This window comes from Eublepharis macularius, chromosome 14 (assembly GCF_028583425.1).
Source record: "Eublepharis macularius isolate TG4126 chromosome 14, MPM_Emac_v1.0, whole genome shotgun sequence".
Lineage (NCBI taxonomy): Eukaryota > Metazoa > Chordata > Lepidosauria > Squamata > Eublepharidae > Eublepharis > Eublepharis macularius.
In genome coordinates this window covers 57,684,002-57,709,292 of record NC_072803.1, presented here as the reverse complement: position 1 = coordinate 57,709,292, position 25,291 = coordinate 57,684,002, and the positions used below count along the sequence as shown (strand labels likewise).

The following is a 25,291-nucleotide window of genomic DNA, read 5'->3' as shown; positions in this document are numbered from 1 at the left end:
TTGGAAGGGGATTTTTAAGTGAGCTGTATCCAGACACAATAGAGGAGGGAGGGCTGGTTCCTACCCTATCACTTAATGACATCACTTGCCTCATGAATAGCAAAGGGAATGGAGGGGGGAAATAGGGTCCAGGCAGGGGCCCATGTGGGTTGCAGAACAGGGAGTTTATTAAACACCTAGTGGGCAGTAATCAGGGCTCATTTCGAGGGGGAATGAGCATGAACGCAGTTTCAGCAGTTCCCCAAAGAGGTCACATGTCAGGTGGCCTCGCTCACCTGACTCTCAGCCATTTTGGGCCTGTTTCCGCCTGGATTGGGGCTGAAACGGCCCAGATCGGGCCTCTGAGGGGTGGTGGATCACTCTCCTACTCAGCAGTGACCCGATCCTGACCATTTTGGGCCCCTTTTTGGCCATTTTCAACCCCCTTTTGCCATTTTGGGCCCAATTTTGGCCCTGAATGGCCAGGATTGGGTCCAAAACAGCTAGGATAGCTGAGGTCAGGGGGTGTGGCATATGCAAATCAGTTATGCTAATGAACCACTGCCAGTGATGGCAAGGGGCATGGCATATGCTAATGAGTTATGCTAATGAATTATGCTAATGAGTTCCTCCAGCTCTTTTTCTACGAAATGACTCCTGGCTGTAATGCGTGGCTTTTATGTGGTGCACAGTCCAGGAGCTGCAGTTTTGATCAGCCTGCACTTAGCATGCCAATCTGGGCAGAACAATCCCTTTGATTTGTTGGAAACTGGGGGTGGGAAGTCCTCAGCATCTTAAATTTCCTATAAGGGCAAAGCAACATTTCAGATGGACCTCCTTTTGGCATACTGCGAGTGATCTGGTGGAATCCATTTTGTGCTCTTGGCACCTGTTATGATTTCATGTGCTTTCTGACAACTCCCTGAAATCAGGAAAAGGAGGAGAATTTTATTCATCCTGCTCTAGACTCAATAATGAGGTAGGGGTAGAGCTTTGGTGTTACTGCCATGCCCAGAGGCATTGAAACATAAAGGTCTCGTATTCCTGTAAGCTACTGGGTTCCCTTTTTCCATGCCACTTCCCACCACAATGGAGTCGTGGCTAGAAAAATGAAAATCTTAGTGCTTAAATAGACCCAGAGGTGACACCAGTGCTCTTTGTCTCTTCCTGCTTTTTCCTCATAATACCTAGTTGATAACAAAGTGTCACGTGAGGTCATCCAAGCATGCATGGCATTGTCCCATCATTGAATAATCTGAAGCAGGCGGTGGGCAATGGCATGTGCTGGGCTTAACTAGACGTTACAAGAAGAGAGCAGAAAAAGAGATGCGGAGTGCCAACAGCTATTGTAACATTTAAGTCTGTATCAGAAAGCATCTTTTGTAGACTTTAGAGAGCTCTTGCCAATGTCAGATTCCCCCCCCCTCCCGAGTTCTTAAATTCTACCCAGCACAGCCAAGCTGGTTATCTATGATGTGAGCAGCTGCTCTGAATTTTTATATGTAATGCTATGACATTCTCCTTGCCCCATCCCAACCCCTCCATCTCTCCTGCCTTGTCTTATCCCCCCACCCTCGTCCTGGGTGTTTAGAACCGGTCTGTTCACGCCCGACATGGCCTTTGAGACCATTGTGAAAAAGCAGGTGAAGAAGATTAAAGAGCCTTGCCTGAAATGTGTGGACATGGTCATTTCGGAGTTAATCAATACCGTTAGACAGTGCACCAAGAAGGTAACCTGGAAGTCAGCATGGCGCTCCAACACGCTCATGTCCACCTGCCCGCTGGCTGAAGCACAGCATATGTGACCTGGGCAACAACCCTGCCTGCCAGTGACACTCGGTTGTTTTTTTCTAACCACCCTCCTTAACAGCATGACTAGACCTGAGTGAATCCAACTGTGAGCTTCCTAGCCAATCAGAAAAAAGATGAGAAAGCTTACGGGGTGTTGTCAGCAGCAGCAGCAGCAGCAGCAGCGTCCTCCAGTTTGACTGTGGAAAGTGTGTGCATTTGTACTGGTGTGGGCAAGCTTTAGAGTTCTAGGGCCCCACTACAGTTGCATTGCAAGGAACACCTGCTCTCTGCCAGTTTTCGGTAGGATCATTTCGATTGTTTAAAAGCAAAATAAAGCAGATGGCAATTCTCTAGCATCGTTTACCATGATTTCCAGATTAATTTCAATTTGGAGAGTATCCTGAGACCTTCAGCAGTTCAAAATGGGATATCAAGAAGTTATAAATTGTGCGGGTGAAGACACATGCAGCATAGCATGGCAGATGTGTATTTAGAATGATTGCAGCATGTTCCTAACCCAGGTTCTGAACCTAATTTCCCAACATATATTACAGACAGGCATACCAGGCATTTGATTGATGCAAGAGCAAGATGCTTCCCTTAATTATTTTATTTTATTTATATTTCAATTTATATACCGCCCATCCCCAGGGGCTCTGGGCGGTGAACAGTTAAAATTGATAAAAACAAGAACTAAAATCAATATACAAACAATAAAACAAATGAACAAAGTGCAGTGGTGGGGAGAACCCTCCCCCACCCCAAAGGTGGAAGGCCGACATGGCACCGCCCCCTTCAATTACCGAAAGCCTGGCGGAACAGCTCTGTCTTACAGGCCCGGCGGAACAATAATATGTCCTGCTGGGCCCGGGTTTCCATTGACAGAGCGTTCCACCAGGCTGGGGCCAGGACTGAAAAGGCCCTGGCCCTGGTTGAAGCGATGCGGGCTTCCTTAGGGCCGGGGACCACAAGTAAATATTTATTCGCTGATCAAAGCAATCTCCGGGGAACGTACAGGGAGAGGCGGTCCCGAAGATATGCCCTGGTGAAGGAGGTGTGTCAGCGCCTAGTCTTGCTCCAACCTTTGTGAATCTGATGAACTTTCTTCCTTTTTCTTTTAAATGTAAATAACTCTTGCTAGTTAGGTTCTAATAATTGCTGTGTTCTGTTTTAACTATTGTACCTTAAAGGTCTGTTGACAATATAATCGACTTTATTTATAATAATGCTCATCCATTGCTTGAAAAAAATTCAAATACTTTTTAAAATTAGTTGCATAAGTCCTCTAATGTGTAAGGAAAATATGTTGGTGATGATCTGGGTGCTAGCCAATAGATGTCCGTCACAGATAGCTTTTCTCTGATTCATGCCAAACCATGATGAAAACCTGAAGAACTGTTGATGGGGTGCCCCCCGCACACCATCAGCACACCAACTGCAGGACATAAACACATGTGCTGTCGAATCATCTCCACTGCTCTTGAAATGCTGCATCGGTCTTCCCCATCTTTCTCTGTTAGAGAACTATAGATGCAAATGCATGGATTGGTCCTAAAACCTCTGGAGCTTGACATAATTTCTGATTGGCTTGGTTTGTGTCCTGCCCTCGAAGAGCAGCAGATAGCTGAAGAGAACTTTTAAAAAGTCTCCCCTCTCTTGATTGCCTTGCCACTCTCCCCCAGTCTCTTAAAATGGGTTGTCCTGGAGGTCTGTGATTTCATTCTCTTAGATTGTGATGGGCTGTCATTGGTGCGACACAGAACTGCCATTATCTCCGCCCCCCCCCCAACCCACTTCCCAAATTCTTGCACACTGATTTTTTAAAGCTGAAAAATGTCCAGGCAAAACAGATAGGAGAGACACCATTGTTTCTCTTAGCTATGGCTTGCTGCTTCAGGTAGGCTACCAGATATTGCCCCCCCCCCCAAAAGAGGAGGCATTTGATTCCCTGGAACGTGGGCGCTTGGAATCCTCGGCATGTTGGACCAGTTGGCCATTTGGGAGCAGGTAACTGTACAGGGTGAAAAGTGGAGTGTTCTGGAATGTTCTATGTGGTGAACCGAGGCCAAGTGAAAAACAAGGCTCACAATTGTGTTGCCATGAAGAGAGGCCATGAAGACAGGCTTATGTATTACAAGCCCAGGTTGGGGGCAGACAAAGCGGGTACGCCCCTCAGAGCTTCCTCAGGGTTCTAGAATGCTGGGAGGAGCTTCCTTTCTTTCTGCCCTGCTGCCCTCCTTTGAATGGGTGGGGGTCTGTGGCTGTGGGGAGCACCCAGAAATGTGCCAGTCGAGTCCTTAGGCTGCCAAGTATACAGCGTCATCCCAATAAATGAATCGGAAGGGCCGACTTTTCATATCCCCCTCTTAACACCGCTCTGTGTTAATTTTCCCATTAGCCAGTCACCGTTCTCCTTATTTCCCTTTGTCTCTGTGCCTTTATTTGTTTACTTGCAGATTTGCCCTTCGCACACCTTTCATTTTCTTTTTCTCCCCTCCCTCTCTTCACACTCAGGGTACCTAATCTATTCCGGTAGAGAAATTTTCTATGAAGATGACATGAAGGATGGTTGGTTTCAGGGCCTTTTTTCAGCTGGAAAGCAGTGGAACGGAGTTCCAGAACCTCTTGAAAATGGTCACATGGCTGGTGGCCCCGCCCCCTGAATCTCCAGACAGCGGTGCGGAGGGCTATCTAAACCCCCCTCTGGAGATCAGGGGGCGGGGCCACCAGCCATGTGACCATTTTCGCTGAGGGCGATTTAAACTTTTAAAAACTCCCACCTTGTTCCAGCTGACGCTAAGTGACGTCATTGGCCCTGGGAGCATGTGTGCACTTTGCACGCACACATGTGGTACTAGGGGCACCACCTCCTGCCAAGAGTTGCCCCCTGTGCTGGAAACCCACTGAGTTCCACCATCTCTTTTCCCAGAAAAAAAGCCCTGGTTGGTTTCCTTTTCCCAGTTGTGCCCGTGTCAGTGGGAGTTTTGTGTTCTTCTAAGGGCTGGAGAATAATGAGGATGGAAACAATGCGGGGGAGGAGGAGAGGTGGCTTGTTTGGAGTAAGACACGACACCTGAATGCAGGGCCGGCCCAAGGATTTTTGGTGCCCTAGGCAAAGGGCTCTGCTGCTCCTGTGCCACAGGGAAGCTGCCCCCATTCAAGCTGTCCTCCCTGGAGCCAGTCTGCCCCCATCACCAGTCTCAGACCTGGTGACGAGGGGAGGCCCCAGCCACCCAGGCTGTGTGGGTGAGATGCAGTGTTGCCTGAGGCTGCTCTTTGCTGCGTGCCATGCCCCCAACACTCCTGGACCTGGTGATGGAGAAAGGCCCTGACTGGCTAACATTCAGGCACATGCTGTGCCTAGGGCTGCCAAGGGGTACAGCCAGTCCCAGAATACTGCAGGAGGGCTGTCTTGGTATCTCTCTATCTTGGCCATAGATGGGCACCAAATAAGAGGATGGGATGGAGAACTGGGGAAGAAAGATAGAAAAGAGATACTAAGGGGGGAAAACCAGTTCCTGATAAGTGTATGATGCCTGTGTATTGTTGGTACAGGAGTAGATTAAGGGTGAATTCATACATGCACATCCATTTCCTTGATGCGTGCGGGGTCACCTAATGACTTGCATGTGTGTAACAGTAATTGCAGATTAAACATCACAGACAGCTCTTTCATATTGCTTCACATCATCTCAAACACAATGCTTTTCAGTATAGTATGTTCATGCATTCAACTGCAAGCCATCAAAGGTGTTGAGTAATCAAGTGATGTACATGCATGTGCAAAGCAGTCGCTGTTAGCAGTTACTGAGAGCTAAACTACAAGAGACGAATTTCACGAGGACGCTCGCGTGAAGGGAGTTGCAATGTTAGCCGGAAAGCTGAGTTTTAAAAGACAGATCGGAAAGCTCTGTCAATTTCCCCTCTCTACAGAGCAGGCAAAGATTGCTCCACAGCGGTTTTGTTTATTTCCTCCTCACCTCCTAGAAGGGGAGGTGAAACTGACAGAGCCTTCCAGAGGTGAAGAGGAAATAAACCCTCTGAGGAGCAATCTTTGCCAGAGGGGAAATTGACAAAACTTTCCAATCTGTCTTTTAAAACTCAGCTTCCCGGCTAACATTGCAACTCCCTTCACATGTGCGTCCTCGTGTAATTCGTCTCTTGTAGTTTAGCTCCGAGACACCAAGTGAGTGTTAAGAACAGGGTGACAGGCACAGTCAGGAGCAAACCAATTGTGCTGTAGGCACTCCTAGCAACCTCCCCATAAGTTTGCCCCAATGGCCATTTCAGGGCCGATTCCAGACGGCCCCCTGCCTCGCGAAACGTCGCGCGTCGTCGCGCGTCGTCGCGCAGAAAACGCGAAATATCGCGTTTTCTCGCGCGAGAAAACGCGATATTTCGCGTTTTCTGCGCAACGACGCGCGACGTTTCGCGAGGCAGGGGGCCGTCTGGAATCGGCCCTGGTGGGGAAAACAGTAAAGGGTATCTATAAATTTACCCCAGCAGTGGCTCTCCAAGGCTGTTTCATGTTAAGAAAACAGCATGGGGTGAAGCTTAATGCTCCTTTCCTGTGCATCTTAGTCCCAGTCCAAACTGAGCCTTTGCAAACCTGGAAATTAAGTTCCCCATCTGGTGTTCACCACACACACAGCAACGACCTTTATTGGCATAAATAATACAGACGGAACAGAAGAAATGTTGTAGAATAAGTTCATAGGGCAACACAATCGTGTCCCCAGACAACAAAATTATCTCGAGATACAGCACAGTCATAGGAGGCTTTATGAAATATTACCCTTGACTTCCACACATAAGCCAAGAATTCAGCAACGGATAGAGTTATTGCTGGACTCTTGTCTGCTAAGAAAAATTTTAGATCCTTATCCAGAAAATCCCTCTGCTCAGGAAAAAGGGGACGAATCAATAAACTGCGCATAACAGAATATTTGGGGCAGCGAAAAAGAATATGTGAGATTGAATCGGGTTCCCTCAGAGTACAGTCACACAGCCTATCCCTATACGGAATACCTCCGTATCTGCCTGTGACCACTGCTGAGGGAAAGAGATTGACCCTCACTAACATAAAAGCCCTCCTAAACACTGGGTTTATCAGATCAACAATATACGCCGCAATGGTGGTATGCGAGGAATAGAGGGACAGTGAATGAGGGGAGCAGACTCCGGAGCTGCCGGCATTAATAGTCTGCACCTCAATTTAAGTTTTAAAAACCCTGCAAGCTCTGAGCAGAGAACTCCAAATGCATATTTGCTTTGACTCCCAGGACAGTTCCTTTTGGGGAAAAAAAGTCATATGACCAGGGCTTTTTTTTCTGGAAAAAGAGGTGGTGGAACTCATTGGGTTGTCCTTGGAGAAAATGGTCACATGGCTGGTGGCCCCGCCCCCTGATCTCCAGACAGAGGGGAGTTTAGATTGCCCTCCGTGCGCAATCTAAACTCCCCTCTGTCTGGAGATCAGGGGGCGGGGCCACCAGCCATGTGACCATTTTCAAGAGGTTCCGGAACCCCGTTCCACCGCGTTCCAGCTGAAAAAAAGCCCTGCATATGACTACTCACCTGGAAAAGGTAAAGCAGACACAGATTGAGTCAGGATACTGCTGAATCATTGCTGATAGCCCTTATATGGCAGAAGGTTTTAAGAAGTCTCTAGCACAACCTACCAAAGGCATCCTAAACTTTATTTCATTAAAAACATAACTTCTTCAGTAGAAACAACCACAATGATTACAGCCAGCTAAAAAGTCACGATTTATTAGTTGATATTGTGTTACTGTTTCTTTTGAATTTTTAATAAAAAAGGATCAACACCTGTTGCAGGGTTCCCTGTGCTTTTTCCAGCCAGTTATTCCTTTCTGTTTTGGAGTCATTCACATACTTAGAGAGGGTAAGGGAGTGTAGTAAAGTTGTGACTGTCTGAAACACCCTTTAGCACATTCGTTTGGTACATAGTGACCAGTACCAATGTGTATATTTCCTTAAGTTTGTCTGTCTTCCAAATTGACCTAAGCTTTGCCTATTCTACTTCTACTCCCATCTCTGCTATCGTGGCAATTTTCTAGGACTCTTTACTTTTTTCTATTTCCAAGCCTCCGTCTCTGATCCATTTACCCCACCCAGCTCTTTATCCTCTGCATAAAGTTAGAATCCACACATTATATACACACATTATATACACATTATATACACACATGTATAAGCACATTTTCATAGCTACGCAGTAAGAAATTATTTACAAATAGCCAAACAGATGGCCTCAATCGCTAGGATCTATATTAGGAACTCCTAACACTTTGTAAGATTTGTAGGGTTTTTTTTAAAAAAACCTATAAGATACAAAGCAACAATTCTATCACTTAAAAGAGGAAAGAAAATAATGTAAATTACAAGACATCCCTTATAATAAATTGAAATGCACTACAGTTTCTGTTCAATGGATCTTCTTAAAATATCCCCCCCGATCAGACCAGGCATAAACAGATTCGGTAAACGATTTTATTCAGGAAGATCAGTACAACCAACTAACATACGGCAATTGCCGAGAATGACTGTTTAACTGTAACAATGCTGACTATGAGCGATTCTGCACACGTTGGATAATGCACTTCCAATCCTCTTTATAGATCATTTGGAACGGATTTTTTCGCGTGCGGAACAAAAAATCCACCTCAAACGATTGATAAAGTGCATTGAAAGTGCATTATCCAACGTGTGCGGAATCAGTCAATATACTCCTTGCCCCTCCCCTTTTCCTACGGAATGGAACTGTTGGCTTGGACAGCTTGTCAACACTAGAAAACTAAATTGCAGCAATGAGACTTCCCTTCCTTCTATGACAGATAGGTTAACCCCTGTCTGACAAACATCTGTGCTGGGTGGTGTTTCATAATAGGTGTAGCATAGTTTTTAGTGGCTTTGTACTAGAATGTCAAATTATGGTAACGACCAGGAGCTAACTAGGTTGGTTTTCATGTGTTGTCACATTGTTTTTAAAGGGCTGGGGTCACATTGTTTTTAAAGGGCTTAAAAACAAGGTTTTTAAGTGTGACAACTTACAAACAGGTTCATGACCTCAATATGAGAACATAGAAGAAGAGCAATAAAGCTTTCCAGTGTTCCTAAACACTTTTGCTTTTTTAGTTATTAGAGTGGACTCTGGTTGGTAAACTTTTTTTTTTGCATAGTTTGCTGATTGGTCATATTCTAAATAATTTTGGAAAGCTAGTTCTATATAACCTATAAACACAGTTTGAAGATAGGATCTAAGGGCTAGATTAGGCATGATGCAGAAGCTCTTTGATGAGGATTTCCTGCATCTTAAAAAAAATCTGTGATTAGGATTTCCTCTTAAAAAAATCTGTGATTAAGATTTCCTACAATTTGTTGATCTGTGATTAGGATTTCCTGCATTTCTTTAAACTCAACTCATGAGACTGCTTTGAAGATTGGAGAAGTGGTACCTAAGAAGTAGTATTTCTTTCCTACATTCTCCCCCTTCCTCCAAAGCTGCTAGCTCTTAGGTACACACTTCTGTTTTTTTGTTCCATGGAGTTATTTGCAGAGTTATTTGCAGAATTGGAATAGTGGTGGTTGAGATTTACAGCACTATTGGTTAACAGCTCCAATGTAATGAGCTTGTTTGGCTTTTTAGTGCAATACTTCTTTTCTGTTTACTTAAATATAGGGCTTTTTTTCTGGGAAAAGAGGTGGTGGAACTCAGTGGGTTGCCCTTGGAGAAAATGGTCACATGGCTGGTGGCCCCACCCCTAATCTCCAGACAGAGGGGAGTTTAGATTGCCCTGGCGTGGAGGGCAATCTAATCTCCCCTCTGTCTGGAGATCAGGGGATGGGGCCACCAGCCATGTGACCATTTTCAAGAGGTTCTGGAACTCCGTTCCCCCACGTTCCAGCTGAAAAAAAGCCCTGCTTAAATATATCCCAATTTATTTAAAATAAAGGCTTTCTTTATGCAGTGCTTTACCTTTATTTATTTCTTTATGCTCTTTATGCTTTTTATGCTCTGCCTTTCTTGCTGAGACTCAAGGTAGATTACACAGTGTAAGTCAATACCATCAACAAGAGGGACATTCAGTAAACAATACAATAGAGTGAAGATCACAGAAATTTGGAAACACGCAGAAATCTGATACAGAGCTGAATCAATGCTGAAACAAACATAAGCAAATTGACATGACATATTACACGACACAGAACTATCCAGTGGGAGGATACTTAAAGCAACAGTATGCAGTAGTATAGTCTACAGACCCTATCCCTTTCCAGTGCCACATTCTGAACCATTTCCTCACAGCACAGTTCTGTTACCAGTATCAAAAAGTTTTCATAATTTGTGGGGAGCCCAGAGAGTGGGACCAGTTATTAAATCAGATACAGTTACAAGAGATACCTTGACCATATCAGAAAAGGACAACCCACCTGAGGCATGGAGGATGGTGCAAGCCAGATGAATCAATCCCATTCATTAAAAGATATGTATGGGAAAAAAATTGCATATATGAAACTTGGCTCACTCCACAGGGGAAAAATAACATGCAACAAGTCCTATTTGAAAGGCACATCTGTGCCTATGAACATATAAAGCTGTCTTATACCAAGACTTATACTTGTTAATCAGTACTGGCTATTCTGACCAGCAGTTGCTCACCAAGTCTTAAACACTATAAAGAGGGCTTCTTCGGAAACTGTTAAGCTCACAACCCCAAAGGGCAAACAACCCCACCAGAGATTGCACAATTCAGTGCTGTACTGGCTAAACTAATTTTTATATATATATATATATATATATATATATATATATATATATATATATATATATATATATATATATATATATATATATTAGAAAGTGCAAAGTGCTCAAAGTGCTCTATAAATATAATAAATATGATAAATACATTAAAATACAATAAATAAATAGAAAAATAGGTCCTTCCTATCAATAAGTCAGTAATATGTCTATGGAACAAATTTCGTTTGAACAAAGAAGGTATCATATTCATAACCCTTATCATATTTATCATATGTATAGAGCACTTTGAGCACTTTGCACTTTTGAAATAATATATTGCCTAAGACTTGGTGAGCTCACAACAACCCAAAAGGGCAAACAACTCCACCGGAGATTGCACAATTCAGTGCACAGTACTTGGTAAACTAATTTTTATATAAATATATATATATATATTTATATATATATATATATATATATATATATATATATATATATATATATAGAGAGAGAGAGCCCTTTGAGATTTTGCACTTTCGAAATATATATATATAAGTGCAAAGTGCTCAAAGTGCTCTATAAATATATATGTGTACTCTATATATATTTCGAAAGTGCAAAGTGCTCAATAAATATATATGTGCACTCTCAAGTACTGTGCGTTGAATTGTGCAATCTCCGGTGGAGTTGTTTGCCCTTTTGGGTTGTGAGCTCAACAAGTCTTAGGCAATGGGTCTACAGATGCCAAAGATTGAATCTAGGAACTATTGCTCTACCACTGAACTGCTCATTTCCTTAAACATCCGGCATCCCAGATAAGGTCAGAGATGAACATAGGTGTGTGCCTTACACTGATTCAGACCATTGGTCTCTTTAGGTTATTATCCTCCATTTGTGTAATTTATTAATTTTCAGTAGAAGTCTTCTTTCCCAATACCTGATGCCTGAGCAACTTTTACTGGAGATGCCAGCGACTGACTCTGGGATTGTCCACGTACAAACCCAGTACTCTGTCAGTGAGCCATGCCCAATGCTTAGGGAAATATAACCAGAAGAGGAGGGACCAGGGCTTTTTTTCAGCAGGAACGCAGTGGAACAGAGTTCCGGCACCTCTTAAAAATGGTCACATGGCTGGTGGCCCCGTCCCCTGATCTCCAGACAGAGGGGAATTTAGATTGCCCTTGCCAGTGTGGAGATCTGTCTGGAGATCAGGGGGTGGGGCCGCCGGCCATGTGACCATTTTCGCCGAGGTCATTTTAAACTTTAAACAACTCCCCCCTTGTTTCAGCTGACCCAAAGTGACATTATTGTGCAGTCTTGTGTTCCACCACCTCTTTTCCCAGAAAAAAAGCCCTGGGAGGGACTAAGTAGATTTTCAATGGGCACAGCGCTTCAGTACCTTGCATAATTCAGTATCATACATAGTTCCTTCATTGTATCACGATCAAAGAAAACACTCCCTCCTCCCCCCACCCCAAATATGCACATTTGCTTAAGACATACACATTACAGAATGCATCTTTAGAATAGTGAGGTATTCTGATTTTTACAAAAATTAGCACAGGGTGTACTTACGTTGAAAAGTACAAAATGGGAACTTTATCTCGTATCTGTTTTGAAGAGCATCAATAGGTCTTCTTTCTGAAGTAACATTGGCAGCATTAACACTTAACATTTCAAAGTTCTTAAGATGCATGTGTTTTTTAGGAGCGAGTGCAGAACATAACCCTTAGGAAGGATGCCGCAATGGTGATTGTGCAACCAAGCAAGCAGCTAAAGGCTTCACCTTTTAACATGAATTGTGAGAAGTTGGAGAGAAACAGAAGAGGAAGGAGAGAGGGAGAGGCAGAGATCCCTGGGCATACCCATCCATCCATTTTGTTGATCACATCCTAGCTTGTAGTTTTGCGTATCCATTCTTTTTTCCATCCTGTAGAATTCACCTGATGCTTGGCAGCACTTGGGGACCTCTAGTGATGCTCACCTGGGTTAGATTTTCCTGTGGAGTGAACCAAAAAATCTCACTTCTCATTTTTGCCTTGTGTTTTTCTCTTCTCTCCCTTTCACTTCCTTTCTCTGTTTCTCTCCCTCTTTCCATCTGACCTCGTTCTCTCTCCTCCCCCTCCGTCTGCTTCATGCTTCTTTCTTCCTTGTTGCTTCTCTTCCTCCCTGCTCCTTTTGCCACACAGAACGGGTCTCTTCACGCCTGACCTCGCTTTTGAAGCCATAGTGAAAAAGCAGGTGCAGAAACTGAAGGAGCCGTGTCTGAAGTGTGTGGATATGGTAATGAGTGAGCTCACATCCACCATCAGAAAGTGTAGTGAAAAGGTAAAGAAAACCAACACCGCTAAAAGGAAGGAATTATAACAAATGCCAGTTCACTCACACACAAATATGTGGCCTTTCCTCTTATGCACAAATCAGAGGAGTTGTCACAAGCCAAGAAAGCACAATTAAGATCAACTGTCAGTTAATCCAGGCCATGGTTTATTAATAAGAATACAATTATTAGAAGATGTCGGTGGGCCACAGGCTTAAGAGAGGGGCTAAGAAGGCATTGTACTTGGACAAGTGGCATCAAGGTCTTTAAACCTGTGGGGCTATATCGGTGCCAGTTAGCAACAGGGCATAGTCTGCAACCATGCTGCCATGAATATGAGACTTGTTTCTGTATCTCAGGGTGGCATGCAATCTGCCCATGAGAATTAGACTGCAAGAGGATACGGTCTTGTTCTGGGTATCTGTTTTCTCTCAAAAGCAATAACTTTTCCTCACTTGCCTGTGCCACACTGCTCCTGATATAATATAAAAGATAGCCCCAATCCAATGAAATGTGCACATAATTCAGTCCAGGGCTTTTTTTCTGGGAAAAGAGGTGGCGGAACTCAGTGGGTTGCCCTCGGAGAAAATGGTCACATGGCTGGTGCCCCGCCCCCTGATCTCCAGACGGAGGGGAGTTGAGATTGCCCTCCGCGCCACTGAGCAGTGCATAGGGCAATCTAAACTCCCCTCTGTCTGGAGATCAGGGGGCGGGGCCACCGGCCATGTGACCATTTTCAAGAGGTTCCGGAACTCCGTTCTACTGCGTTCCTGCTGAAAAAAAGCCCTGATTCAGTCCCATTTTCATGGGCGTAAGGGAACAGGATCCACAAAAACGCCATTCCCTATTAAGCAGCCATCTATAGGAAATCCCAAGTCACATCACAGACATTCTGGTCTTCCATGACTCTTCCTCCAATATTAACCCCATGGAAGCTGACAGTGCAGGTAGACTCACCATCTTTCTAGCTGCCTTAAGTAATAGTTCCGTTCTCTTCGTGGATATGGTGCTTTTTTGTATTGGGCAGGTGTAGGTAGACGATGCCCAAATGGCGAGGGATGCTCTTATAATGCAGAGTTATGTTCATTTAAAAAAACAACAGCAACAACACTGTGTTGCCATCATTCACTTAGAAGAGAGCTGACAGGTTTGCATGTTTTTTCCTTGGAAGTCAAAAGTCAGCTGGATAAAGGGTGATTACCTGCTAAGCAGTCCCTATTCCTCACACCTTATCTTTTTTTCCCCAGAATAGAATCCCATTGCAAGCTCCCACATTTCTAACGAGTCCTGACTTGTATATAGTAAACCTTTTTTATTTGCTTCTTATGATCTGGAAATCCACACTTTTTGAAGACGAGGCAACAACATGATGAAGAAAACATGGGCCGTTTCCACACTACTCACCTTCATCCGGAACACTGCGGAACATTGCGAAAAAAAGCGGAAGATAGCGTCTTCTCGCGCGAGTTTTGCGTGATGTCGTGCAAAACTCATATGAGAAAACGCTGTCTTCCACGGTTTTTTCTCGATGTTCTGCAGCATTCCAGATGAAGGTAAGCAGTGTAGAAACGACCCAGAATCCTCATCATGTGGAGGCAGCCCTGGGCCGTTTCCAGACGGCCCCCCGCCTCGCGAAACGTCGCGCGTCGTCGCGCGTCGTTGCGCAGAAAACGCGAAATATCGCGTTTTCTCGCGCGAGTTTTGCGCGACGTCGCGCAAAACTCGCGCGAGAAAACGCGATATTTCACGTTTTCTGCGCAACGACGCGCGACGACGCGCGACGTTTCGCGAGGCGGGGGGCCGTCTGGAAACGGCCCTGCTATCACAGCCACAATCAGCAGTTTTCCTAGACCTTTGAACTCCATCAGGGGGCGCCACATACCTCTTTAAGGAGGTAGTCTTGCCCATTAGTGGCTGTGTATTCATTTGTTAATTTCAGGTAAAATTCCTACCACTTTACCTTACCCACTCAAGTGGCAAGGGTTAAAATCACTCACAAATTCTCTCCTATATTCCAGGACCATACCTGGATATTCCCAGGATTTCCCCAGAGATTAGGAAAAGTGGGAAGGAAAATATAGAATAGATACAAGAGCCCTCCTCAAATCTGTTCTTTAGCCAACATAGGCATTATGATGGGGGGAAACAAAAACTAGTTTAAATGCTATTTGAGAAAGCAAGCGCAAAGGAAGCTCTGTGTGAGAGACGAGAGCTGCACAATGATCAGGGTTCACTTTGCAGGCGCCTGCACCTTTGAGGAAAAGACACCACTCCCCTCCCTTTAATACTGGAGCTTTTTCCCTGGGGTTCCTTTCTCTGGCTTTCTCTGCAAAGCTCCTTTCTCTGAAGGAACCAACTCTGCTCTGGGTTTTGCATCAGCATCTGGTTTGCCCTTGCCCTCGCTTTCTCATTAGAATATTAACGATAGCAGTCCTTGACCAGGGATCTTAGCAGCTATGGCCACATTTAAAATCCCATAACTCAGAATCCCAGTCCTAGGATGTCTGGGATTAAACGGGGAGAGAGGTCTTCTAAAGAAGAAGTTCATGTTGATGTTTCAGTAGGTGGCAGCCTTCCCTCTGAATCAGGAACGAACGAACACGATGTGCCTCGATAGAGCTGGAAGCCTATGCTGCCTTTCTGCTTGGCATCAACCCCAAGACTTCATGCTCCATGAAATCTTATGGAGTATTTCAGAAAAGCGTGCATCCGTAGACTTGTGTATGTATGTTTTTTGTGCAATGACTGCCTAAAGTGAATTTTCGTTCCTGAATATTCTGTCTCACTCTGCAGTGACTTCATTTCAGTCGCAGGCAAAGGCAGCCATGGAGAAAACCACTTCCTGGTCCATCCCTTAAAAAGGACATTACTAATAGTTATTAACTGTACAGGAAATGAAACCATTTGCTTTGGGAGAGACTTGGTGTGGGTGTGGATGTGTCTGTGTATAGTATATAACTGAGCCACAAGAAGAGATTAGCAACTGAAGAGTTGGTGAAGAGGAGAAAGTTTAGTAAGAAATTCTTCAGGAACAAAGAGCTTGATTCTGAATTCATTTCACCCTCTTAGGAGTGAGATATCCCTTAGGACCAGGGCTTTTTTTTAGCAGGAACGCGGGGGAACGGAGTTCCGGCACCTCTTCAAAATGGTCACATGGCTGGTGGCCCCGCCCCCTGATCTCCAGACAGAGGGGAGTTTAGATTGCCCTCCGTGCCGCTGAGCGGTGCGGAGGGCAATCTAAACTCTCCTCTGTCTGGAGATCAGGGGGCGGGGCCACCAGCCATGTGACCATTTTCTCCGAGGGCAACCCACTGAGTTCCACCACCTCTTTTCCCAGAAAAAAAAGCCCTTCTTAGGACTATGTACAATCCCCTGCTGTCGTTCCCTTATCTCCACTAGATCTGCCTTTTAAAAAACTGGCTTTGCTTCCATACCTTTATCAGCAGCCTGGCGACGCACGGAAATCCACCCAGTGAAGCTTTTTCTGGCATGGAGATAAAACCATAGGAAAAGCTTAACCTGCATCAGTTGCTAGTCTGCTGCTAAAAGTTGTAGGGATTCTGCCAGAGGAAACGGAAGCAAACTTTCCCGCATGTATTGCTATTTCCAAGTCAGGTTATAAACAACAGATCACACTCACATTTAATATAGAAAGAGATGAATCTGCCACAACAAAGTCAACTTGGGTCTTTGTACCTTTTGTATGAAACACACAAATGTGGACATCCCCATGTTTGTATATATAGAAAGAGAGAGCTGGAAGGGACCTCAAGTGTCATCTAGTCCAACCTTCTGCATAATGCAGGAAATTTACGGCTGTCTCCCCCCCCTCCCCCAGTGATACCTGTCCAATCTGGTCTGGAGGAAAATTTCTTCCTGATCCCAAAGTAGCAATCAGCATTATCCTGGGCATGTAAAAAAGGGCCACGAGAGCCTAGCCCTGGCTCATCCCTTCATGCCTTCCCTCTCCTGATCTGTGTATGTTCATATTGAATCACAGAGTCATCATTGCTGTCAGGTGGCCATCTAGCCTTTTCTTAAATACCTCCAAGCAGGGCTTTTTTTCAGGTGGAACGCGGTGGAATGGCGTTCCGGCACCTCTTGAAAATGGTCACATGGCTGGTGGCCCCGCACACGTGGTACCAGGGGCACCACCTCCCGCCAAGAGTTGCCCCCTGTGCTGGCAACCCACTGAGTTCTACCACCTCTTTTCTCAGAAAAAAAGCCCTGCCTCCAAGGAAAGCAAACCCATCACCTTCCAAGGAAGGTTCCACTGAGGAACTGCTTTAACTGTCAGGAAGTTCTTAATGTTTAGCCAAAAACACTTCTGCTTTAATTTTAACCTGTTGTTTTTGGTCTGGCCATCTGGGGCAACAGAAAAGAACGCCACTCCATCCTCTGTGTGATAGTCCTTCAAATACAGAGAGCTTTCATATCATCTCTCAGTCGCCTCCTTTTCAGGCTAAATATACCCAGATCCTTCAACCTTTCCTCATAGGACTTAGGGCCAAGCTACAAGTGACGAATGACACTTGAACGGCAAGTGAACAGACTCACATGTATTCCTACCTGTTCACTTGCTCTCCACTTGTGCTCCACTCGATCACTACGTGCAAGTGAACAGGGAGGAAGACATGGGAGTCTGTTCACTTGCCGTTCAAGTGTCATTCGTCACTTGTTGCTTGGCCCTACGTCTCTAGACGCCTCACCATTTTTGTTGCCCTCTTTTTGCTGCATTCCAGCCTGACAACATCCTTTTAAAACTGTGATGCTCAAAACTGAACACAGTGCTCCAAGTGAGGTCTAACCAGAACAGAGTAAAGCAATACCATTACTTTGCGCGATCTGAACACGATACTTCTGTTGATACAGCCTAAAATCGCATTTGCCTTTTTAGCTACTGCATCACAGTGCCGACTCATATTCAGATCTACTAAGACCCCTCGACCCTTTGCACACGTATCCACAGTAGCTTTTTAAAACATTTGTTCACGGGCTTAGCATGATCGAGGAAACGTAGCAGCCAGGACTAATATATGGCAGCTATCCAAACAAGAGAAAGATGTTAATAGGAGGTGTAAAGATGGAATAGAGGCTGGTTAGAGTGAAGGTTGGATATTGACCATAAATTGTGGATGCTGCAGCATGGAACCAAGTTCTGAAGTTAAGAATATATCCATTACAGCAGTCAGATTTTGGAATTAAGGACATGTGGTAAACATCTAGGAGAAGGAAATTAGATTGTAGCAATGCTGAAAGCCCTCCGTGTTTGCTAACCCATTTCCAAACTAGCCACTTGACAGATCCGCCTGCCCTCCTGTACAGAACCATGGCATTTCTGGGTGCTGCTTCTGCTACTGCCCTCCCTACCCTGGCCTTTTGCATCCCGGCGCATGTCCCCTTGTGGATGTGATGTTTCGTATCCGTGATTCGCTGTCTGCCCCGCTCTGCTTTCCCTGCGCATGTCTAAGTATGATATTCCTGCATGGATTCTGGTGACCGTGACTTATTTTCTCTTTTCCTCCCCTGCCTTTTGTGTGTAAATTTTGCCAAATGATCAAGGTTTGAATAAACTGAGAACATTTCACTGCTCGGAGTACTTTGTTTTGTGTCACTACAATTATTATAATTTTGTTTTTGTTCTCTCAACAGTAGCTTGAGACTTGCTTAAAGATTTTCCAATTTCCTGTTCCTTTAATAGGAGCCCTTTTTACTACTACCAGCAACAAAGAAGGGAGTGCTGCTTTTTCTCTGTATGCAAAGCAGGGGTGCACAGATCAGTTACATGGGCCAGAATCAACTGTGGTCAAAACAAAGCAGACTTGCATTGGGAAAGTATGACATCACCAGGCTGTGCCCCATGACATTGGCTGCTTCCACACACGTTGGATAATGCGCTTTCAATGCTCTTTAGCGATCATTTGGAACAAAAAATCCACTTCCAAAGGATTGCGCAAGCCAGGGCTCATTTTGAGGGGGTATGTGCAGGAACGCAGTTCTGGTAGTTCTCCAAAGAAGTCACATGTCAGGTGGCCCCACCCACCCGATTGTTGGCCATTTTGGGCCCGTTTTGGCCTGGATTGGGCCCCAAATGGCCAGGATTGGGCTTAAAACAGCCAGGATCAGGCCTCTTACAGGTGGTGGATCACTCTCCTGCTCAGCAGCGGCCCAATTCTGACCATTTGGGGCCCCTTTTCAGCCATTTTCAGCCCCTTTTTGCCATTTTGGGCCCAATTTCGGCCCTGAATGGCCAGGATTGGGTCCAAAACAGCCAGGATAGGTGAGGTCAGGGGGTGTGGCACATGCAAATCAGTTATGTGAATGACGCACTTCCAGTGATGGCAAGGGGGTGATGGCAAGGGGGTGTAGCACAAGGGGGTGCTAATGAGTTATGCTAATAGGTTATGCTAATGAGTTCCTGCAGCTCTTTTTCTACGAAATGACCCCCGGCTAAAGCACAATGAAAGTGCATTATTCAACGTGTGTGAAAACAGCCATTGTCAGGTCTTACCCCATGAAATGAAATTCCATAGATTAATTTCAAGTTGCAAGCTCTTACATCCTCTTACCTTGGGGATATGAAAGGAAAGGAGAGGAAGCGTATTCCATCAACCATCACTCAGAGAACCATCCTAAACAGATCTACTCAGAATCCTATTCCAGTCTATTCAATAGGATATACTTCTAAGCAGGGCTTTTTTTCTGAGAAAAGAGGTGGTGTGGAACTCAATGGGTTGCCCTCGGAGAAAATGGTCACATGGCTGCTCGGCAGTGCGGAGGGCAATCTAAACTCCCCTCTGTCTGGAGATCAGGGGGCGGGACCACCAGCCATGTGACCATTTTCAAGAGGTTCCAGAACTCCGTTCCACCGCGTTCCAGCTGAAAAAAAGCCCTGCTTTTAGGAAAGTGTTCTTAGGGCTGCACTGTCAGGTTCAGTTAATGTAACCTGGCTCTCTGTGTGGTTGTTAGCATTTTAAAGGGGAAAAAATGACCCCAGTGTCTGCATCTCTTGGTAGCTTGCGTGGGAGTTGCAATCCATCTCTTGTAATGCTGTTTTACTCGCATCCAGCTAACCTGTCAATGCTGAGCTGCCCCCTGTTCAGGGCTGAATTCAGAGTCCAGCAATACCTGCTTAGTCACCAAATGGGGAGAGGGGGAACTTCAGAATAGCTTCAGCGACATTCCGCAGCTAATTCATGCCAATATGGAGTGACTGGGTTTCACACTGGAATATTCCCTGGTTCAAGAAGATACTTTCAATTAACTAATTTGTGTAGTCCTGATCCTGATTTGAAATGTTGTATTAAGTATTGCTCTTCCTATCTATCAGATTCAATCTAAGCAAATATTGCAGGGTCTGAGTATACTAAGTCCATCCCAGCCTCCCACATACCAAGATTTGACAAGTGCCACCTAGACATCCACTGATGGAGTGGTCTGACCTCTTCACTGTTTTTTTGTAAGTCAGGGGATCTCTATCAGCACTGCCCAGTCCTACAATACCACTCTCAGGTTATTCACAACTGGATTCAGGTGCTTGTTAATTTCTTAATACTTTGTAGAGTATTTCCTTATGTTTGCAAGGTAACAAAGCCTAGTGGAATGCCAACTGCTTAACAGTGTAACAAAAAATCTTCCCCAAGAGGCTGAATTAATATTGGTTTTTTTTACCTTTGCAGAATATAATAAAATAGTAGTAAATACATTCCAGATGCTTCAATAGGGAACAGTAAAACTCTCCTGTATTGTGCAGCTTGGAGTGATTTCTGCAATTTGCTTGGAGCAAATACATTGGAGCTATTTCTGCAATCTATTGTTGCTTCACATTTTCTCAAATAGTAGGCCACCCTAGAATTCACTTAGCTATAAATAAATGCCACTCTGATTTCAGCTATGGAGTTTCTGTTAAATTGCAAAGATAAACAAAAGAAATTGTTTGAATTTCATCTGGCAATTTCATTTCAACCAAAATTGACATCTCCAAGTATCATTCCAATACTATCATTTATTTACATTTACCATTCTATATATATAAAGATAAGTGTCCTGACTGACTCCTCAGTGCCCAGCCCAAACCCTGGACCTAGAAACATAAAATTTGAGGAGAACATTCCTTTCATGATGTAAACACCCAATAACTAGGGATTTTAAGAAATTCTCCCCCTAAGGGGGTAAAAAGTGGTAAAATGTGTTTCCTCAAAGTGATACAGCTTCCCTGTGTGGCTGGCAGGCTGCTGCCTGCTTGCACTCCCACCCACTGCCAGCTCAGCCACTCTTCCCTGATTGGGCCAGCCTTTCAAGGTCATTTGCATATGCGGGCTAACTGGGGCTCACAACATTCCATACCTTAACCGCCCCCCTCCAAGACAGTTAGAACACAAAGGTCATTTGTGTATGTGGCTTGATTGGTCCTCACTCCCCACATTCTAAACAGTATGCATTTGCTATTGGGAGTCATTGAATGTGTCCTGAGATAAAATGCCTCTCCCAGTTTTCCCTTGAAAGACCACTAGGGTTGCCAATGTCCCTGTGGGCAGCCACATTTTCTATGTGGCTGCCAGGCTTCTGCCTGCTTGCACCCCCGCCCCCCGATTGGTCAGCTGTGGAATTTTGTGTTCTGAGATAAAAATCAGGTAAAGGAAACTGCAGACAGTTGAAGAAAGACAGTGCAAGACTCCTGAATAGGGATAACACGCTTCGCTTTATTCAAACACCTTTGTGAAGCTTGGGTACTATGCTATTATACTACAAAACCAACTTTTAAAAAACAACAACACAAACCAAAAAATGTATACATACTCGTAAGTATGATAACTGGATTTAAAGTAGTTAAATACTGGAGTGAAGCACGGGTATCAAGCTAGTATTTATATATTTCTACCTCACCCTGCAAAAATTTTTAAAATCATTTATAGACTGAAAAATTTCCATGGGTTGAATATCTGCCATGCCCTCCATTTTTTTCACAGGAAAAACCAGGAACAGGCTTGCAACATTATTCTCCTACCAAAGAGCCCTGTCATGCCCTTCCCCCACTAAGGCTATAACACATTGTTCAGTGTTCTACAGAATTTCTTTACTCTGCAATAGCTTGTCCTACACCAGTATAAAATCGAAGATTACTTTTTCACTAAAAGATGTACTTGGGAAAACATAATTCTCTGCAGTGTGTTACCAATTGTTCAAAATGTCTCTGCAGCTGCTGATGTGTGAAATGGCAGGCTAGCTTAGGGCCTGTAAATCCATGCACGTGTATGCATTAGATACACTGGTAGAAAACCAAGATGGGGACTTTACTCTGAAGAATGGCTATGCTAACAACTTCCACTTAAAAAAATTATATTCAAAAAGCAAAAATAGGTATGGTGGTTTTCCAGGGGCAGGGACCAGAAAATAAGGTCTGCCACTGGTAAACAGGGGAAACATATGTAATTCATCTTCTGTTAGTATGAATAGACTAATAACTGGTTTATCTTTATATGGATCTTTCCCCATTCCATTCCTTGCATTTTTATCCAGATTTTATCCAGAAAGTTCAAGGTTGCCAGCCTCTAAATGTGGCTTGGAAATCTCCTGGAATTACAGCTGATATCCAAATTACACAGGTCAGTTCCCCTGGAGAAAAAGGCTGCATTGGTGGGTGGACTCTATGGCATTATACCCCACTTGAGGTCCTCCCCAAAATCCGGCCTCTCCAGGCTCCACCGCTAAATCTGCAGGAACTTCCCAAACCAGAGTTGGCAACTCTAGTAATGTATATGGACCCAACCCATTTTATCCTCAGAACACCTCTGTGAAGTAGATTAAGCTGTGATAATCACAGGTCTAGGATCTCTCTTCCCCTTTCCTATCTCCACCCAGTAAAGGTGCTTCTGAACGTGTAGCCACATACCTGTGGTAATTTGCCTAGCAACCTAGGTAACCAGGGACCCCAGAATGCTGTCCCTATAACAGAAGATTTTGAATCCTGCTGCTTTTAACTTTTATGAATTCATTGGAATGAACCAGGTTAATCCCTTTATAAATTGAGGTGGTGCGCTCTGCGAGAAGCATCCAAAACATGGGCTGAAGTCATTATGTCATATGCTAAGAGTGAGTTTCTCCAAAGAACCCATAATTTGTTCGATGCTATGGGCTGACAGCTGGCCATAGAAAATAGGATTTCAAATATCCCTCAAATCAGTTCAGTTTGGATACTGAGGCAGGATTTTTCCTCTGTCCCTTTCTGAGAAAACAAGCAGACATTGATGGATGGTTGTTCTCCTATCGCTCTGGGAAAACATAGTTTCCTCAAGGCCTCCTCTGGGTCAAAGCAGACAAAGAAGCTTGGTAGGGAAGACAGAATTTTACAGTCTGGCTGGACTTTGGAAAATCTCTCTGCAATTCCAACTTTCCTATAATCCTTGTCTCCCCTGCAACCTGCCAGGCCCTCTGATGAGGCTTGGGGGCTGGTGATGTTATTTTCCTGCCCATCTTTCATCCTCTATTTCCCCATATGCACATGTTTTCCCCCCTTCTCTTTCTATGCAGCTCAGCCAGTACCCACACCTGCGGGAGGAAATGGAGAGAATTGTTACAACCCATATTCGTGAACGAGAGGGCAGGACCAAGGACCAGGTATGCTTGTGAGGTTTCACGTCCATATATTCCTGGGGAGAATATATTGTGTACAGGTTGCTAATCGTGCTTTAAATACTTTCAGACACACAAACTTTTTGAAAGAATTTTGCCTAGGGTGGGATATGCCCAGGGACTCACTTACTATAGGACACAACCATAATCCATACAAAATTAAACATAACTGTATGAAGTATTTATGGTAGTGTGTGAGCTTTCGTGAGTCACAGCTCACTTCTTCAAAGCTCATACCCTACCACAAATTTTGTTAGTCTTAAAAGTGTTACTGGACTCTTGATCTTTTCTACTGCTACAGACAGACTAACACAGCTACCCATCTTGATCTATGCGCAGTATGAATCCTATTCACTATTTTGAAATACAAATCAGTTGCTCACTTGAATTATTTGTCTGTACGTTAACAATGAAACCATTATTTCCAATAATAGGCATATACTTTCATCCGATTGAGAAATTGGTAAAGTTTTACTTTTGCCTTATTAAATCTTTTTTGAGGAGTGGGTGGGAGCCTTTACTGGGGGGGTATAGGGTGGGTCCAGGGGTGCATATCTCCCTGTTTACTATGCTTTTAAAAGACACTGAGGGCCAAACTACAAGTGACGCCTGACACTAGTTGGACACTTGTCAGCTTTCCTCAAGTTTTGATGGGAAATGTAGGTGTCCTGGTCTTGCATCTTGGCTCTCCAACTGCTGTCCAATGGACTTTTCAACTGTCACTTGTCCAACATTCCACCAAGCTGCCTACATTTCCCACCAAAACTTGAGGGTAGCTGACAAGTGTCCAACTACTTATTTATTATTTATTTATTTTATTCGATTTATACCCCGCCCTCCCCACAAATGGGCTCAGGGTCAGGGCAGCTGAGTGTCAGATGTCACTTGTAGTTTGGCCCTGAGAAGGCACTCAGGTTTTGCCCTCTCTAACTTTGCCCCTTAGCAGTTGGGCAGATGGTGTGAGAGCTGCAGTACTTAGAAACTTTTGCTTGGTACCTCAGAGTGAAGGTGCTGTTTTTAATCTGGCACAGGCAGCTGTAGGTTGGGTTGGTGAGAAGACAATCGTTAACAGAAAAAGTTGTGGAACTCCTGTTAAGGTTGCTGGACGGCCTGGAGAAAAATGTCCTGTTCCATTAATGGGCTCAATATGTTAAAGCTTTTCATGGCATGGAGTTAGATATAGTCACCTGCTAATAGGATTGCCAGGTCCAGGTTGGGAAATTCCTGGAGATTTTGGGGGTGGCGCCTGGAGAAGAGGGGGGTTTGGGCAGGGGAGGGGCCTCTGTGGGGTATAATACCATAGAGATCACCCTTCAAAGCAGCCATTTTTTCCAGGGGAACTGATCTCTGTTGCCTGGAGATCAGTTGTAATTCCGGGAGATCTCCAGCTACCATGTGGAGGGTGGCAACCCTACCTGCTAACTTAAACATCTCATTAACCTCTATTTAAAGGGACAGGGTATTTTTTTTCCAGGCCTGTTGGCAAACCTAATTCTATGAAGCTGTCGGTATCTACAAGATGTTGTTTAAAACAAATTAAACCTCTAGTTAGGAGGACTTTGATTTGATATGTTTGTTTTCTGAGGTACTCATCCATGTCTGATTTGGGAGCTGTTCTCTTCACAGCAGTGGGCATTGTGGGATTGTAGCTCTCAGTTTGGAAGGATAAATCGTGTTTGTTCAGTTTGTATCCACACATTTTACCTCAGAAGCTCTTCTGAAACCTCTGAAATATCCATTTAGATAGGTGTGGCTCCTTTCTTCTGTCCTCAACCCCTTAGTGTTATTAATTTTTGTCATAATTC

The 25,291-nt window shown here is 44.4% G+C and overlaps 1 protein-coding gene across 2 annotated transcripts in view; it reads left to right on the top strand.

Annotated features, from left to right (window-relative positions):
- Positions 1-25,291, top strand: part of DNM1 (dynamin 1) — a 215,020-nt gene that overhangs the window by 100,125 nt on the left and 89,604 nt on the right. For both annotated transcript variants that reach the window (XM_054998606.1, XM_054998607.1), the window contains exons 10-11: positions 1,571-1,709; positions 23,385-23,471. In XM_054998606.1, coding sequence (XP_054854581.1) covers positions 1,571-1,709; positions 23,385-23,471 — 226 coding nt within the window. The remainder of the gene's footprint in view (positions 1-1,570; positions 1,710-23,384; positions 23,472-25,291) is intronic.